Below are 18,271 nucleotides of genomic sequence, written 5' to 3'. Positions count from 1 at the left end.
GCTGGACGGGCTCCCTCTTGTGCATCAAGCTATACTAGAGATGTGACTGCTGTTCTGCCTCTGCTGTGAGTTTGTCTCCTGTCAGAGCTATTTCCATTCTACTGCAGGTATAGGCTCTTTTTGGACTGAATTGGTGTTGCTTTTTGGAAAACTGTTCTTACGTTACAGAGGGTGTATCTTATGCTGAAGTCTGATTATGTTTGGTAACCAAACATGCGGACCTGAAACAACCTTATTGAGAGGAATGGGGAGGATGAAGGGTGGAGGGAAAGAACACCAACCCCCCAAAAGTAAACCCCTGAAAAGAAGAGGCATCAGTCACTAGTATGTATAGAGACTAAGATTAGAGAGTGTGTGTTACTGCAGTGTGCTTCATTACTGCTGGGATCTTCTGGTAGAACTGGGAAGGAAGACTCATGGTGGGCAAATGTAGTAAGTCTTGTCTGCAAGGAGAACTTACCTTCACAGCCCAAATAGTTAAAACTTGAATTATGACAAGAGTTTAAAGACTTGTATTTCTTCAAGAGTATTTCATGGCTTAAGATTAATTTGCAAAGCTTTTCTAATAATACTGTAGTATAGTGCTTAGTGTTAGAAATGTTTTTTAAATTTCTTAGCTTCATCTTTGAATGGGAAAGGATTTATCTTTAACATTTCTGAAGTTGACCTCTGTATTTAGTCCAGTACAGTAAGTGAATGAATAGATATTTCTGATATTGCTTGTACTAGTTGCATATCTTGTCTAGATGGCCACTATTTTTTTTTCAGTTTCTCTGTGTGGTAATTTTTTACATTCTTCTTGGTCTAAGGGACTGATGGTGGAATGAATTGGTAGCCTTGCTTTTGAGAAGAGGTGTGTAATAGTCAAAGTATGAATAGTGAGGTTGTACCATAGGCCCTGAATGTGTTTCGTATGCTGAGCTGTAACCTTTTGAAATGATTTTCGGTCACATAAATTAAAAATCTTTCTGTTCTTAGTGGTATCTAGTAAGTTGTTCTTTGGGATTTTTTGGGGTTGTGGCAGTTACCACAGAAATCACCATGGTAAATGTTTCAGTCTAGTGTAGGATATGTTTCTCAGTGCCAGATTTCAACATGCATTGTGTTGCTCTGTTCATGTAATTTGGTTAAGTCTGTTTAGGAGATGGCACTGGGCTATGCTGACAGCTGTGTGCAATATAGATAAAGCATAAAAAAAAAATTAAAAGGAAATGCAAATATTTTCTCATTTGCTATTTATTCTGAAAATATCAGTATGTAAATATGGTATGCAGATATGAAAACCTTAGGATAGTGGCTTTTTGAAATGTTTATGGTGTTTGTTTGCCTTCTGATTTGCCTATGAATAATGTAAAAGGGAATAAAGGATTTATTAAATCATCACACTTAAAAATAAGAAGAAAGACTGTTCAGTGTATCATATGAGTTTTAGGTGAGATCTTGCTCACTTCAGGAAGGTATTACTGGTAACTTAGCCTTGCTAGCATTCAATGGATGAACCTTAGCACATTGAGCCTCCCAGCTACCTCAAGAAGGGCTTTTCCAGCCCAGTTCTTCATTGTACATTCCCTTGCTGAAAATGTTTATTACAAAACAGTTCTCCTAATGTGTGTTGAACTTTCGTGTATGACTTCTTGTTAAATGTTGGACAGTGAGCCCAAGACCCTAAGTCTCTCAAAAGCATGTTCTAAAAATCAGTGTTTTTAGAAGTGTGGGAAACTCATATGTACTGGCTGTACTTTCAGTGTGTGTGTGTGTGTGTGTGTGTGCATATGTATAAACACATAACAGTGTGGTAAGTGATGATGGGAATTTTATCACAGAACTTATTTTTTAAAATCTGTTTCCATCTATTCCTGCAATCTGGTTTCTAGAGCTATTTTATTTGGAGAATATCTTTCCTTATAATGTTAATTTGTTTCTATTGATTACTGTATTTTAGCCCACACAATGTAAAATTATGAGAAATAAGAAAATTGAATAGAACAAAACCATGAAGTTTAATTGTCATTCAGACAGCACTTCTGTCTGATGCTGTAATGACAGAAGGAGTGATTGTTTTGACTTACATTCACTCTTTCAAAGTCTGGGAAACATGAATATCCAGAAGGGTTTAGAGAATTGCATTTAGAAGCAGAAAACAAACTTTAATGATACATAAAAATTTTTGTTTTTTTTCTAAATGCATTGATCTTCTAAGTGTTGAAATATAGCAGATCTCCACTGAACTCCTTTAGGTTGATGGAGATAGAAAGCTTCTTGGTCATCCACTGGAGTTTAGATGCCCATATTGGAGGTGTCTCTGTTTCTTTTTCTCTCCTGCCTAGGCAGAGATACTGGAGTGTATCTTCTAATAAAAGAAGGTGAAGGAAAATCTTTGAGCAACTTTCTGAATGGGTATCAGTAGAGAAGGTGCTAAACTTAAAGTATTCATTTAAGTCTGTAGATTTATTCACTTTGCTGAATGGCATAGTTAGAAAGACAATAATCTTACTCCCTGAATGGGACCAAATATTTTGCTATCATAGTATTTTCACAGGCTTGAAGAACAGTTGAGGCTGGCAGGGACCACTGCAAGTCATCAAGTTTAACCCTGTTGCTCAACCAGGGCCACCTAGGGCAGGCTGGCCAGCACCATGTCCAGGTGGCTTTTGAATGTGTCCAAAAGTGGAAACTCCTCAACCTCTCTGGGCAACCAGTGCTCAGTCACTCTCACAGTAAAAAAGTGTTTTCTCCTTCCTTTTGGTTTGTGCTCATTGCCTCTGGTGCTGTTACTGGGTACCACTGAAAAGAGATGGCTCCGGGGGGTTTGCACCCTTCCTTCAGGTATTTGTAGACATTTAGAAGATCTCCCCTGAGCTTTCTCTTCTCTGGGTTAAACAGTCCCACCTCTCAGCCTTTCCTCAAAGGAGAGGTGTTCCAGTTGCTTTATCATCCTCATGGCCCCTTGCTGGACTTTCTCCCCCCACAGCTGGACACAGCACTCCAGATGTGGCCTCTCCAGTGCTGAGCAGAGGGGAGGGAAAGTTTTCCTCATCACTGCTGGCAGTGCTTTGACAAACCCAGCCCAGGGTACCATTACTTATACCTCTTGTTGGCAAGGGCATGCTGCTGGCTCATGCAGTGAGTAATGCACATAGCTGGCAGTGCATACCATGATACATCTTGATTTTTGTGGTGGAATAATCAGTTATTACATCTTACTACCCTTTCCATTGACAGGATAATGATTTTTCTGCTGCATTGTTTTTTTCTACTGGTATTCTAGGTGCTTCATACACAGGTGTTTTAAATATTTTGCCACCATTACAAAAGCATATTAAGTAACAGTGCTTCTTGTGTATGTAAAAGTATTATGTGTTATCTTGGTCAAAATATTCACAAAGGAAATCATTAATTAAACTACTAATAAATCCCTTATAAAAAAAAAATCCCACATGCTGGGCTTTTTAATAGAAAATTAATGTAGAGGTAATTATTCTTGCCTCTTTGTGTAAAGATGCTGTGTATGTTCTTGTAGAGATTTGTTGTTTTGCTTTAGCTTTGAATTGGACCACCACAATTAGTTTCCTAGCTAAGGAGCCTCAGAATTCTTCTAACTTTGTTCATGCAGTTATTCCTAAACTGGGTTACTTGATTTTGGAAATATGGTGGTTGTTGGGTGAGTTTGGAATTACTAATTGCTTATATACCTTTAACTTCTATACAATTAATAGAAAGCTTTCAATAAGAAGGGTGATAAGAAACCTAATGCTGTTATTTTGTTATTTAAAATTAGAAGCATATAGGATTTTAAAATGAGAAATCAGTTGTTCATGCTGGCAAACCCTAGAAAAGAATAAGAACCATTGCAGAATTTGTATGTCAAATATTCTGTAAAGATTTTTAATGAAGAAAGTATGTATGATCTAGCAATGACTTAGACAAGTTATTTCTGAGGATTTATCTCACTTTGATACCCTGATGATACCTTTCTTCCTTATTGCATGAATGATAGAATGAATTTGTGTCTTTGTATCTGAAAATAGCCTTATCTGTGTTTACAAGCTCATGGTCAGCATCCTCCTCTCACCTTCTTAAACCAAATCCTTCATTTTTTCTCTTGATCGTGTCTTCCACATCTGCTTTTTTCCTGGTCTCAAACGGGATTCTTTACTATCTTAATATACTTTGCAAATCCATGTTGGTGACTGTTCATCTATAACAGGTCTATGGTGAATATGAAAAATTTTCTCTAGGAAAAAGGAGATTTCATTTGATACTGGTTGTATGTAGTAAGGACTATGTTCATGTGTGTATTGGGGTGTACATGTATGTATTTATATGTATGCATGAAAGGTAATGAAGAGATTGCTACATTTCTACAATGTTGTGAGTTCTAAATTTCTGAGTTGCTTAAGTTTTGTTTTGTTTTTGTTTTTTTCCTTCTCACCCTCCTTCACCTTTTGTCTGTAATTTACAGCTTTTGGAAATTAACTGGACTGGACTGACCAATCTTCTGGATGTTCCAGGACTGAAGTGAGTATATGTAAAGCATTTGTAAATATGTATTCCTCCATGACAATAAATCCCAGAAAATCTGAACACCACAAACTAAATAATTTTAGATTTAATGACTCTGAGCAGTTATCTCTTAATTTAGGATGATACAAAATTGCTCAATATACAGCAGTAATGATTTCACTACCAGGGAAGGTACATCAAAAGTATATCTAATAGCTCATGTTAAAAATATTTTAAATCTTCTTTTCTTAGTATTCTTAATATTGTCTTAGTATTCTTCCAGATTTTGAGAATCTTACGAGTTTCCTATCTGCCAGCAGAAAGATCCTTATTTTTCATGCCAGTAGGCTCACAACATCTTGGCTCATGGCTTTGTAGGCTGATACATCTCTAGCTCCTCGTGTAAAGGTAGTTAGAAATTCCTTATGACAGTAATCAAATTAAATAAACTTTGTGGTCTTCTCAAGTACTTCTTAAGAAGTGTTCAGTTTATTATGTGAAGATCAAATGGAGTATCAAAAATAGAAACTATATAGAGCTAGAAGAAATGCTTGGCTTATGCATAGCTTTTAAAAATAATACATGATAAAAACCTCAGAAAAAAGCAGAGGAGGAAATGAAGCTGCTTTGAATAATTGCAATCCTGATGAGGTTAAATTCATTAATATTATTATAATTATTGAGTTTTAATAGTTTAAGAGTTACCCAAGGGCTTTTTAGTAGAGACAATGGCTAAGGGGATAATGGTGGATCTGATACATGCTTGGGTTTTGTGATTAGTATTTTTACTGGGTGCAATACTCAAAAGAGTTGTCAGACTCCGGAATTATTGTGTTTAAAAACGGGAGTTTGAATATAGGTATCAAATTAATCATTTAGTACTCAGTTTTGTGACTGAAGCTGTTTTGGCTTTGCTTAGACAAGTGAAGTGGTTGCATGGAGTCCCAGTTGAACTGTCTGAAATTAGAACTTGCATTAAGTAGGTTAATGGCTGCAAGAATTGCTTATGTTTCAACCCTGCTTAAAATTGTCTCTAAGGGAAGAGGTTTTCTTGATGAGTGAGAAAATGGCTTCCAAAATACAGCTCCTGAGTAATTCCCTTTTGACATACTTAAGCTTACTAGGCTTCTGAGATTCATATCATACTACAAAACCTCAAATATAAACACAGTCTCCTTAAGTATCTCAAGTTTATGGTTTCCAGAGCAACCAAGCTTGGCCACACACACATAGAATGGTGCCATCTAGATGTGGTATAGTTTCTATAGTAACTGTAACTGTGGTGACTCATGCTCTGCTTGCCAAGAGCTTTCTTCAGGGCTCTATTTGTTTTTCTTATCTGTATAGATTGTGGGGTTTTCTTTGTTTTCTTGGTTTTTTTTTTTTTTGTTAAATTGTTTGATATCTTGTAGTTGTTCTACATGATGATAAACAAGAGATTGCTGACAGCAGTTACCTTTTTTGTCCTACCACTTCTGGCTGCACACTAAGCTAATTATGTGTACTCTGCAAATGTCTTCTGCTAAGTGAATTTTTGCTTTTGCTGCTGGAAGCTTCATTGTCAGCTGTTAACAGCAACAATTGCTCCTCGTATATGGCTCCACATGGAGAAAGCTGCAGAAGTAATTTGTGTTCCCTCACTGGTATAATTTAGAGAGGAGAGGAATTAAAACCTCTATGTGAGGAGGGGCCAGGCTGTGAGAAGAATCAGGTGGTGTCACGAGGGGATGTAGATGGTGGGAGGATGAATTCTGTTGTGGTTGCTGCTTGAGACATAGTAAAAAATATTTTTTTGCATCTAGAGATGTTCTGTCTCTGCAGTATGAATAAAACAATGCAGGAAAAATGCATTAGTACTTGTTCTGTTACTGGAAGTTGAGTAGAGCTAGGGAGCAGGACAAAGAAAAATATTTGGCAATTACTCAGTTGTACTGTAATTGCCAAATATTTTTCTTCAATGAAATGGAGCTTTAGAAGTTTATTATAATAAGCTATCTGAAGCATTTCACACTTCTCTCAGTTCTGTGAATTAAAAAATTAATGGATTTAGAGTTTTATGGTCTTAAGCTGTTTATTAAGGATACATCAACATTGGGGTTTTAATTGATACACTTTTCTCTGATGAGTGATTTGTCTCTCTTTTCCATAGATGAGACCTCTTAGTCTAAGTAATAAAATAATAAAAAATATTATCATCTTGCCTTGTATCTGTGAAGACTACTTAGCATTCCAATTGGCTAGTGTTTGGTTTAGATCAGCTTCAGTGTTTTTTTACACATTTTTCCAGAATTTACTTGATTTATTGCTTAGTATTCTTTTCAACTTCCTGCTTTTAGACTATGCACTGCTTTCTATGAGTGCAGTTTCTCTGCGTAAAAGTCTGTGAAATTCAATTAGTGCTGTTTGGTTTTTTCATATTAATTTCTCAGGTGTTTTAGTGAAATTCAAGCATTTATGCTGGGAGGGAATTGTGAGACTGACCTTTGGAATCCCAGAGTTGGGCTTTAGTCCTAGTATAAAGGACTGAAAATCCTCAAAGTGATTTGGGCTCTGTTGTTCTTCAGGCTGGTTCTTTGTCTTTTAAAAGGAAGATCTATTGTATCTCCATTTGAACATTAATCAATCCCTGAACCATTTTCTAGTCTAGTCTAGGTTATGTGATTGTAATTAAATACTAGAGAAGAACATGATGATAAACCCTCTTCCAAGGCAGCTTTGGTAGCATTGCTTCTCTTGCACCATTTGTTTGCTGTCTCTGACCTAGGTCAGTTTCTTTAGTAATTATCTAGTAATAAAGCTCATTAAGGCATGTGCTTTACTGAGCATAAAGGCAGAGCTTTCTCTTCTTGCCAGGTAGGGACACAAACAAAAGTAAGAACAAAGTAAGCCCCTCTATTGGAGATTTATTGTCCGACTTGTATTTTGAAAAGTGTGATTGTTGCTTATCTTGCCATCGCTTCAGTTTTTTGGTTTTTTTCCTTTTTTATGTTAAAACTGTTAGAAATGTTTATCTTAATTTTTTAAGTCAACTCTGACAAAATAATGGGTTCTATTTTTGTTGACTGATTTTAGAGAAAGCATAGGATACACAAGTTGAAAACTTGGTACTTAGCAAAACAACAGAAAAAGTTTGAAAAGCAACATGTTACAGTAATGATTAAAAGAAGCTACTTATTTTCAGATAACAATTCTTTTTTTCTAGTAGTTAAGAATTACTGAAAATATGAAGCTGTAGCGTTTAGTGTAGATGTAGGAGGAAAATCTTTCTAAATCTGATTTGATAAGCTTTGCAAGGAAGGAAGAGAAGACTCCTCCTTAGAACACAAGAGAATTAACTATAATAGAAGGAAACTTTTCCTCTGAGCAATATCCTGACAATGTCCAATGTTGGTTCTTCCAGAAAGTAGATGAGGTCTGCCTAGAGCATTGATCTTGATACTGATACTTGATCTGAGTTTCTTCTGTTCCTGTTGTCATTTAAGTGTCAGCTGTGTTCTATCATGTACCACAGTTCATTTGGATTAAATGGATTATAGTGGAAGTGGGCAGCCAAGGGGATGCAAACTATACAGGTTGAAAATCTCTGGTGTTAAAGATGAGTGTAGATTTGAACTGGGTCAGATTGTGTTTAATGGGTTAATTCTGTTACACATATCAGCCATAATATATTTATTGCTCACCATGAAATATTCTCCCCAGCTTAAAGGGTAATGAATACTACATTTCACTGGAGGTTTTGTGTTTTTATAAATACGTGGAGTCAAAGCAACTCTCAATTGCAGATTAAATCTTAAAAAAAAAACCTCCCAAGATGAACATATAAGTGCCTCATCTGAAAAATGTTCCAAGTAATCAAACATTACATGCGTTTTTATTTCATGTGAAAGAAAAATCATGAAGTGTATTTAGGAGAAGTCATCTCTATTTTTACCATTTTCTTTATTAAACTTTGTACATACCCTTAAACTCTTCCTGGATACTTGTCTTCCATGGGGAATCCATGGAATCATAGAATGGTTGGGGTTGCTGGGGGTCTTAAAGATCACCTACTTCCAACCCCCCTGCATGCAACACCTCCCACTAGGCTGGGTTGGTCCAAGCCCCATCCAACCTGGTCTTGAACACTGCTGGGGAAGGGGGCATCCACAGCATCCCTGGGCAGCCTGTTCCAGTGTCTCACTACTCTCACAGTCAAGAATTAAACCACTCCAGTTCTGCAGCAGTTTTGCCAGTGCAGGCAGTGTTTGTAACCAGTGGTGGTCTGGCAGCAGCATCCTGATTTGTCTGTTCAGACCCAAACTGAGTGAACTTGGAGCTTAGGCAAACTTTTCTTTTTCTTTGTTTGCAAGGGGTGTGGGGTTGGGTTTTTTAAATGATTCATAACCAATGTGATTGTACTGCCACTCCCTTTTTGTCAGAACAAAACCTGTTTTGCTTCTCCAGGCTATATTTTACTGGGCCAGGAGTGTGTTTTCTTTGTGTTTGTGTTTTAAAATGATGGTCCTCCCAGCACAAGCAGACAACTTGCTTCATAACAATACATGAACAGTTAGCCAAACTTCTAAGGACAGTTAAATCATTATTGAAACACAAAAGTAGATTAACAGTTAACATCTGTTTCAGTAAATGCAATGCAGGCAAGGAAAGTTATGCAAGAGCCTTTTACCCTGGGTGGCTTGAAAAGGCGGGGAAGAGGGGGAGGGGGGGCACGGGGCTGTGGAAAGGAATTTATCTCTGTGGTTTCTGCTATTCAGTGTCAGCTGCTTCCACCTGGTGGCCGTTTTGGCAAGAACCTTTCATTTTAAAAAAGTGTCTAAAACCCATGTATGTTCTACTCCCACCCTCTGCCCCGAAGTCAAATATTATCATCGTTTAGGTTGTTCAGCAGCAAAAGAAGTATATTAGTGGATATTACATGTTTAATTCTCGTGAAGTAACTGAGGATTATTCTCTTCAACAGTGGCTTGTCAGATACAATAATATTGGATATAATATCCAACTACCTGGTCCTTCCAAATAGAATTACAGTCCCCCTTGTCAGTGAAGTGCAGATTGCTCAGCTGCGGTTTCCTATACCAAAGGTAAGCAGGTTCCTATTAATACTTTCAGTGTTAATGCTTTCAGTTTTTTCTTTAGTAGTAACTGTTAAAGATATGCACATCCATGTGAATTTCTAAATACAGTTGCTGCAGTAGTAGAAGTCACTGTGAATCCTGTCACTTGATTAATTTAGTTTATGAATAATTTCTGTGGAGTCAATGTTTCATAATACTGCCACAAATTTGTTTGTTTGGTTTGGGTTGGGTTTTTTGGTTTGGTTTGGTTTGTTTTTTTGGCTTAATCTTAAACATCTTACTGGCTAAAATATAGCTTAACTGTATAGACTAAAAATTAAGTAGTGCATGTGTTATAATGGTAAAATATGGTTACTACTCTCACCTTGAAAGTTGTTACTGTTTATTGCTACTGACTTCCAGTAGCATGGCATTTCTTGATATAGCTGATATGTTTCTGATTGTTGATGGCAGTTTCTCTTTTCAGGAATCTGAGTACACATTATTGATATCCCTTCATTTACAGTGTGTCCAAACTAAGTTTCATGTTAAAAAAAATCACAGTGGAAATTGTAAAACATATATTGCATAAACTGTGATGACAGGGAGGCTTTCAGATTACTACATGAACTCATCTTTTCCTTTTTCAGGGTGTTCTGAGGATACATTTTATTGAAGCTCAGGACTTGGAGGGGAAAGATACTTACCTAAAAGGGATTGTCAAAGGAAAGTCAGATCCTTATGGAATCATCCGTTTGGGCAACCAGATTTTCCAAAGCAAGGTCATCAAAGAAAATCTCAATCCCAAATGGAATGAAGTATATGAGGTATAACCAATGAAAACACCTTGTTTTGTGTTCTGTGAAGTTGTCTTCTAAAGTTTCTTTTGTTAAAAAAAAAAAAGACTGTGGGGACTTCCTGGAGGAGCTTCTTGGTGTCTCCTTCTAAAAGCCTAAATTAAAATTTTCTAATGAAAACTTATGAAAAATTTTCATTGGTGTATATACTTTTTTTTTTTTTTGTCTGCACTAAGCATCAGTAATTGTGAAAAATGGTCCAGTCTCTTAAAGCTAATATGAGCAGATCACATCTGAAAAACTCTTATACTTGCTCATTAATTTGAAGCAGTTGCTTGTTGATATGCTTTAATACACAAAGGCACTGCAATTCAGTATTTTACTGTTACTGTGCCATTTAACAAAGCTAGATAGTTTTAATATTAACTGTGCTATCTTAACTGTACTTCCAGGCCTTAGTATATGAACATCCAGGACAGGAGCTAGAGATTGAGCTCTTTGATGAAGATCCAGATAAAGATGACTTCCTGGGAAGGTATGTGTTATGGAGATGTTTGTAGGTATTGAAAAGAGATTAAATACTTTGCTGTATTTTTTTCCCCCATTTTATTGCTGCTATAGGTCTACAAGTTAATTTGCTTTTAAAAATTATGCTAATAATATAAAAAAGCCATGACAGATGCTCAGGCACTGGCATGCAGTTGTCTGCCCTGTTTAATTTTTGATAGGTTCTCTGGTACATGTTCAGGTAGTGGGAAGTAACACCAAAGCATGAATTCAGTCATAGCACATGTCCAGGGCTATTTCAACTTTGTAGTTTGGATGTGGTCACTGTTTTTAGAGTTTGGTCATACATATGTGAGCCATATTGTTCCAGTTGTTCTTGTAGCTGTGGAATGGGCTCTAATATAGGCAGATTTTCTGTTATCCTGCTTTAATCTTTGCTCTGCCATCTCATTCCCTACTTCTTCATCTCTTAGGGGCTGAAAGAGTAGTATTCAGCTGGTTTTGATCTCAGTGGAAGCCTGGATACTCAGCAAGCACAGGGTGGGATGTGACTTCTCTAATAGACTTTTTGCTTGATGGTTAAAATACTGATTGTTTATTTTTCCTTTTTTCTAGTTTGATTATAGATTTAATTGAAGTTGAAAAGGAGCGTCTTCTAGATGAGGTAAATGTTCAGTAAGTTTTGGTTTTAAAAACCCCACTTTGTTCTTCTGTTTTTTTCCTGGCAATAATTTCTGTATGTTCATGAATAAGCTTAATGCTGTAGGAAAGGTCTCTTGGTGATCAGCACAGTGGTTTAAGGGATATCTGAACTGGCAAAATCTGAAGAGTAATGCCATTTTTCTTCCTTGGGGTTTTAAGTTTACAAGTATGCAAAAGAAAAATAATATGTATTTAATGAGAGGTGTTTCTTGCAGTACAGTCAACTGCCCTGTTTAGCTACTGCAAGCCTTACCAGACTAACTTTTACCCTTTATGTTAAAGAGTTCAGAGAAATTTTATGCAGGTGTTATTCCAGAACATCTTTGTTCTTGAAGAATTCACTTGGTATTTTAAAAGTGCTTTTACTATCTAACATAGAGGTTTGTGTGACTGTTTTAGTTATTTGGTTTTGTAATATTTAGCACAAAATAGGATATTTTAAGCTGTGAACCAGATCTTTTCAGATTATGCAGCTTTCTGTTCTACAAGATTTCCAGTAGAGTTTATAATTTCCTAAATGTCCCAGTTGCAATAATATTTCCATGTTTGGTGTCACATGATTTTTTTTAACTTCTAGTGGTTTACTTTGGATGAAGTGTCCAAAGGAAAATTGCATTTAAAACTGGAATGGCTCACATTGATGCCCACTGCTGAAAATCTAGACAAGGTATTGAAGGAATTAATTGTTATGGGATTTTTTTCTTGGTTTGGATTTTTTGTTTGTCTGTTGGTTTGTTGGTTTGGTTTTTTTTTTGTTTTGTTGTTGGTTGTGTTGTTGTTTGTCTTTTTAATATTTTAATAATTTAATTCTCTTAACTGTTGCAAATTTGGATAAGCCTTTAGCTTTATTCCAAGCTGGTTATTATTTAGAAATCTCAAAACAGCCATAACTGTCAATGTACTCTAGTGGCACTGGATTTTAAAATGCTTGTTTTTCTCTTCTGTTACTGTAATGGTTTAAGAATAACAGCTAAAATTTAATTAGCCTGGATACAATATTTCATATTTTGCTTTATTTATGATCTGTCCAGTCCAGAAAAAAAATTAGGAAATGGAGTGGAAATTTCCATTAGGAATGGCTTGAAATATCAATATTGAATCTTAAAAACTTACTTCTGTGCTTTTTAGTGTTCCTTTGTGAATATCTGCATTTTGGAAAATTTTTTGTTTGATTTTTAGAAAAGCTTACAATATCTTTTTGGTTTAGGTGCTAACAAGCATTAGAGCTGATAAAGACCAAGCCAATGATGGGCTGTCTTCTGCTTTACTTATTCTCTATTTGGACTCAGCAAGAAACCTTCCCGTAAGTCATATTCTGATGGGTACCCTTTTGCCATGGTTCTCTTGTGTACTTCAGCATGTCTTGCTTGGTAGAATGGCACACTGCTTCACTAACACACATTATGCCATGTTTTATGTACTTTCTCTCATTTCAAAACATGTAATGTAAGGTCCACATTTCTAGTAGCATAGTATTGTAGGTACATATTTAATGAAACATAACACTTTAATCAGTGTGATTTTTCTCTAAAGAATGCTCCTTTCCTGGACTTGAAAGTCTGCATGTTTTTATTACACAGTGCTTTCCATAAATAGTACACAATTAGCATGAGGAATTTTAAGGAACTCAGTGGGAAAAGGCCTGCTTCCTTGAGTTCAGATAAACTTGCTTGCTTTGGTTTAGGGTGTCTGTAGTAGATATGAAGTTACTGAAGTCCTTATCATGAAATTTATAGTGTGCAGTTGATGCAGATTTTCTGTCAGGTTGTCATATAGAATATTGTTTCTTTGCTTGTGCAGAACATGAACAAAAAAAAAATTGATAGTTCTGTCATTATTTGGATTATAATACAGGACTGTGAAACAGATTGTTTATGACAAACAGAGACTGCCTCGTGGTTTGCTTCAAATTAGCAAAGTACTGTTCCTGGTTGTAACTGATAGCAGTGATGAACCCTACCAAAAATAGATATGTGAAACATATTTCATGCTTTTCAGCATTGGTCTTAGATGAGGAATTCTGGAAGTGATGACTAAAATACTAATTGGAGAATAAAGTTTTGAAGCCTCACATATTTTCATTTTGCAAATTTATTTATTCAAATGTACTTTAAAATATTGCATCTGAGTGGTAAGGAAGGAAACCTTAGTAATCTGAAAAATTTCCATCACTGACTACTGATTTCATGTCTGCTCCAGCCTGTATAGAATAGTGTTTGGAAGAAATATTTTTAGCTTATTCTAGAAGCTAGAAGGATATAGCTTGTTTGGAAGTCCAATCTTTTTAACATTTTTCTGTATTGAATTCAGGGGAACTCTGCAAGTTTGCAGAAAGAGAATTACACTAGCACAGGGAAGGTCCTTACACAGGAATAAAATAGAATGATGGTGTGCTGGAGACCACCTTCAGAACACTTCAACACACAGAAAACGTTTATTTACAGTCTTTTTTGTGCACTAGAATAAATTAAACCCATTTCTATATTTTCTTACTTGACTACTGAATTTTACTCAAGCTGTTGCAAGTTCAGTATATTTGTTAAAATACACTAAAGTCTGTTACTTAAAAGAAATAGTTTAAAGTTCTCTCATCCACAATTTCCATTATTTTTCTATACATCTCTGCTTCTCAATATTAGGTTAGCTTATCCGGCAAGTACTCAAAGGCTTTTTTGTAAGTTTAATGTTTTTTCCCTTCTGATTTTAAACAAAAGTTGTGTAACATTGTCTCCCTCCTTCGGAAAGGTTAGGCTGCAAGTCTTGACTTCTACCTACTTTGAGGGCAGTATTTAAACTTCAGTGTCTTAATCAGTGCTTTTAATCTCTAATCTCTAGGACACAGAAAAGGGAAGGTCCTTACACAAATCTGACCAGTTAGGAAATTTGGGAACAGAATCACAAATTTCTTCTTACTGTGTCTGATGTTTTGTCTACAGTACAATACTTCCTGGGTGGGTAGAGAATAAAGCTGGTCTTAGTGTGAGACCTGTTTAACCCTCTTTTTTTTACTTGCTCTATCAGCCCAGAAAAGCAGTTGCTGCAAATGACTCAATATTTAAATTCAAGTCAATTTCTTTCCTGAAATGTGTTGTAAAGAATATGATAGAACACATTGAACACTTGAAAATTCCATTTACAAGGTCACAATAAAATAATAAAATACTGTGTTAAATTCAAGTTGGCCAAACCAAACACAAAAAGGCTTACCAGTTAGATGGTGGGAAAAGTTTTGTGGGAAGACTTATTCATGCAGGAGAACTGAAAAGGTTCCAATAAATTCTTGAAGACAATGCTTATGTAATAAAAATCATAAAGCTGCTAGACAAACTGCAGTGAATTATAGCAACTACAGCTTTTTAATGTCTATTTGATTCTAAATGGAACAACATTTTCAAGATTAAACATGAAAGTCTTCCGGATTCCCATGCTGTGTTCATAAACATTGATAGGGATCATGTAGTTAATAGAAAAATTAATCACTCTTTTGGATTGCTTGTATTTATGGGCAACATAAAGTTCCAAGAGAATGAAGTTTGTTGAAGTTACACTGACATTACAATGAAGACATTTGTCCACAGCTTTAATATTACAGCTGAAATTCTTTCTAGTAAGTACTTTTTATTACCTTCCAGATGGATTTCTTAAATTAATGCTTATCACTGGTACATTTAGATTATGGCATTAGCCAAGCTGCATAAAAGTTGTAGGTTTCTGAGACAGAGGATGATTTATCTGAAACATATTTGCAATGAAATAGAAGCAGTGTAGAAAGTTGGTGTTTCAGTTGGAGAGAGTTTACTTAGTTGGGCCTGCCGTAAAAATCTGAACTACCAAAAATAAGCTTTGAATGTGAAATTATGTATATGAGTTATTAATAAAAAATAAGAAATTGAGCTTGCTCCACTACAGAAAGTCATTTAACAGTATAAACTATTTGTAACGATGAACGATTAATTACTTTTTGTTATCTGCTGTTTTCTCTGGAATCCTTTGACTGTTTTCCTTAACTTTTTTGTGTAGTAAAGCTGCTTATGCATTCATTCTGCCACAATCCCATCACTCTGCTTTCTCCTTCCATTTCCATCTTCCTAAGAGTATCTACGAGGGAAACTTTGGGTGTGGATACTTAAAAGAGAGGAGAGCATCGGGACTAGTCTTTTGTGAAAACACTACCTCACTCTATAGAGCACTATTTGTGAGTTCTCTGGTATTATTTGTATTGTACCTTTTATCTGCCAGAGTGTGGATTAGTGCTACTAAAGCCACTCACTTTAGTGGAATGAGAGCATGCAATTTGTTTTGGTGCATGGTTTCAACAAGTGTGCATTGTTTTTGTGCTATTTTTATTGCATTTTAAAGGCTACTTAAATTTCACTGGTCAGCATATCATTGGGTAAGTAATTAACATTTTGAGATTAAAACCCAAGACAAGTTTGTTGTAAAAGTTCCTACATTTAACTTAAATTGCTGATTCGTTGAGAAATAAATTTCATACTGCACTAGCACACTGTGCTGGTGAACTGTTGTCTTTTATTGTAAAGAAATTAAACTAGTAAATATTGCAACCAAGATTCCTGTAGTTTTGTTAAAGGTGATGCACTCAATGTTTGTAAGAACTTGCAGCCTCTCCACACTGGTTCAAGTATTGCTTTAAAAATTATTGATTCTTTGTGCTCCTTAAACTATAAATTCCCTTGTAAATTCTATTTCACTCCATGATGCTCCTTGTTTTGCAAATTCCCAAGCTTTTTTTTTTCTTTTTTTTTTTAATTAGTCTGTAGTTTTTAAAATCCCAGCTAGAGAGAACCACCAATTAATCTTATTTATTTGAATTAAATGTTAGAAGATTATTACAAACTAATAAAACTCTGAATATCTTAAACTTACTTCTGTAAATAAAACCTTTGTGTCTTCAATAAGAATGAGAATCTGTTCATAATAAGAACTCTTTTGCCAGAGAGAGGTTAATATGCCATTGTAGATTGTGCAGATAAATTTTTTTCTGGGTAGCTATTTTTAGCTCATATTGTAAACCTTGATTTAAAAGCACCTTCCATCCTGCTCCCCACCCCAATCCAAACAAAACCCTGTTCTGTGGTCCTTTCGGTTAGTTTTCTATGAAGTTAATTTTAAAGTGTCAAAAATTTATCTACATTACCAAATCTTGTAAAAATTCAATTAATAATAAATGTAGTTCATCAGTTATAGTTCAGTTATTTTAGTATTAAAACTAACAAATAGTTCCTGTTTCTTTTTAGTTTTTAAAATACTAGGTACTAGGTATCCTAAAAATAACGATAGCTTAAAAAAAAAAAAATAAATCAAATTGCTTGATAAAGAGTCCCCATTTTTCTGCTGGTCTTAGGACATGTCATCTACATCTAACACCTGTTTAGACAGTGGACAAAACTTTCCAAATCTCTGAAGCCATTTGTGAGTCAGAGTGGAGCAGGTATCATTCTGAGATAGCTGGGTCTGAATTTCCTTCAGCACCATGGTTACCTGCCCCTGCTCAGCAGCTGCATATTGGTGCTTGACTTGCAGTAAGCAAGAAAACAAGATTTATTGGCTGGAGGCAAAGAGAGAGGAGAGACAGAGATAACAAAGGCTTCAGCAGTTATAAAATTGCACCTTGTTTTCAGAACATCTTTAAACATGAGGTATCATGCAAACATTCACACCTGCAAGTTCAGGTATCCAACTGACACGAGTTACTTGGCAGGGTGGGGGGGGCAATGCCAAAAAGGTGGCTCACTTTATATAGAGAAGGCAAAATCCAGTGCCCTGAGTACTCTCTGTCCTTTCTAGACAGTTTTATTGGGTGCTGGGGACCTGAGATTCATGAAACATCGTTCAGACATTTACCATCTAACCCTTATTTATCTGAACCTAAAGGCTATGAATAGTGATCTTGTTATAATTTCCCAAAGTAACACTAGTTTTATCGTGTTATCATTAGCTTATAACTATTTTTTTTTTTAATTTTGTCTTCATATAAATGATCTATATTTAAAATCAACTGTTACAGAGCAGTGACTGTCTTCTGCTCATCAATAGAGGATGCACTTGCAGATTTAGAAACTTGTAAAGCTCCATTTTAACCCTAAGCAAGACTTAGTGAGTCAACAGAAGTAGTCATACTCCAAAGCCCACTGAATCAGGATCTGGCTTAGTAACAGAACAGATTGCTAGTTGTAATGTAATTTCTGGATATTTTATTGGGATTTATTGTAAATGGTACTTGCTGTTACAGAATGCCAGCCTAAAATTTGATTTATTGCAGTTCTGGTTATCGATACAGTTCTTGGATACCCATCCCCTTTTCTTATAACTGCACAGGCACTCAGAACTATACCAAAACAATTTTTTCACCCAAGGCAAGACCTTTTCTTGGATTTTTATATTGAATCCTCCCTTTTCTTCTCCTGCCCAGCCTTTCAGCCACCATCCTCATGGACCTGCAGCTCCTTCCCTTGAAACCTGAAGTATGGCTTAAACATATTTGCCCCAGCTGATGTTCCTCTTGGCCTGTCCTTGCTATGATTCCAGAGGAACTGAGACATGTTCAATATCCAGGAATCATTGGCTGTCTGCTTTTATAATTGATCACATAGGTTTGTTTTTGACTTCTAAAATGCTTTAAAATAGAGGGGGAAAAAAAAAAGATGAATTAGCAGGTGTAAATGTGAAGGAACACCGAGGAGTGGT

The 18,271-nt window shown here is 35.7% G+C and overlaps 1 protein-coding gene across 4 annotated transcripts in view; it reads left to right on the top strand.

Moving 5' to 3' along the window:
* Positions 1-18,271, top strand: part of ESYT2 (extended synaptotagmin 2) — a 75,043-nt gene that overhangs the window by 39,232 nt on the left and 17,540 nt on the right. For 2 of the 4 annotated variants that reach the window (XM_071734757.1, XM_071734754.1), the window contains exons 7-14: positions 4,463-4,518; positions 9,464-9,584; positions 10,208-10,384; positions 10,807-10,889; positions 11,477-11,525; positions 12,141-12,230; positions 12,771-12,866; positions 15,657-15,758. In XM_071734757.1, the coding sequence (XP_071590858.1) occupies positions 4,463-4,518; positions 9,464-9,584; positions 10,208-10,384; positions 10,807-10,889; positions 11,477-11,525; positions 12,141-12,230; positions 12,771-12,866; positions 15,657-15,758 (774 nt within the window). The remainder of the gene's footprint in view (positions 1-4,462; positions 4,519-9,463; positions 9,585-10,207; positions 10,385-10,806; positions 10,890-11,476; positions 11,526-12,140; positions 12,231-12,770; positions 12,867-15,656; positions 15,759-18,271) is intronic. The other 2 variants (XM_071734756.1, XM_071734755.1) reach the window with 1 other exon arrangement.

This window comes from Heliangelus exortis, chromosome 2, assembly GCF_036169615.1.
Source record: "Heliangelus exortis chromosome 2, bHelExo1.hap1, whole genome shotgun sequence".
Taxonomy (NCBI): domain Eukaryota; kingdom Metazoa; phylum Chordata; class Aves; order Apodiformes; family Trochilidae; genus Heliangelus; species Heliangelus exortis.
This window is presented reverse-complemented; position numbering and strand designations above follow the sequence as displayed.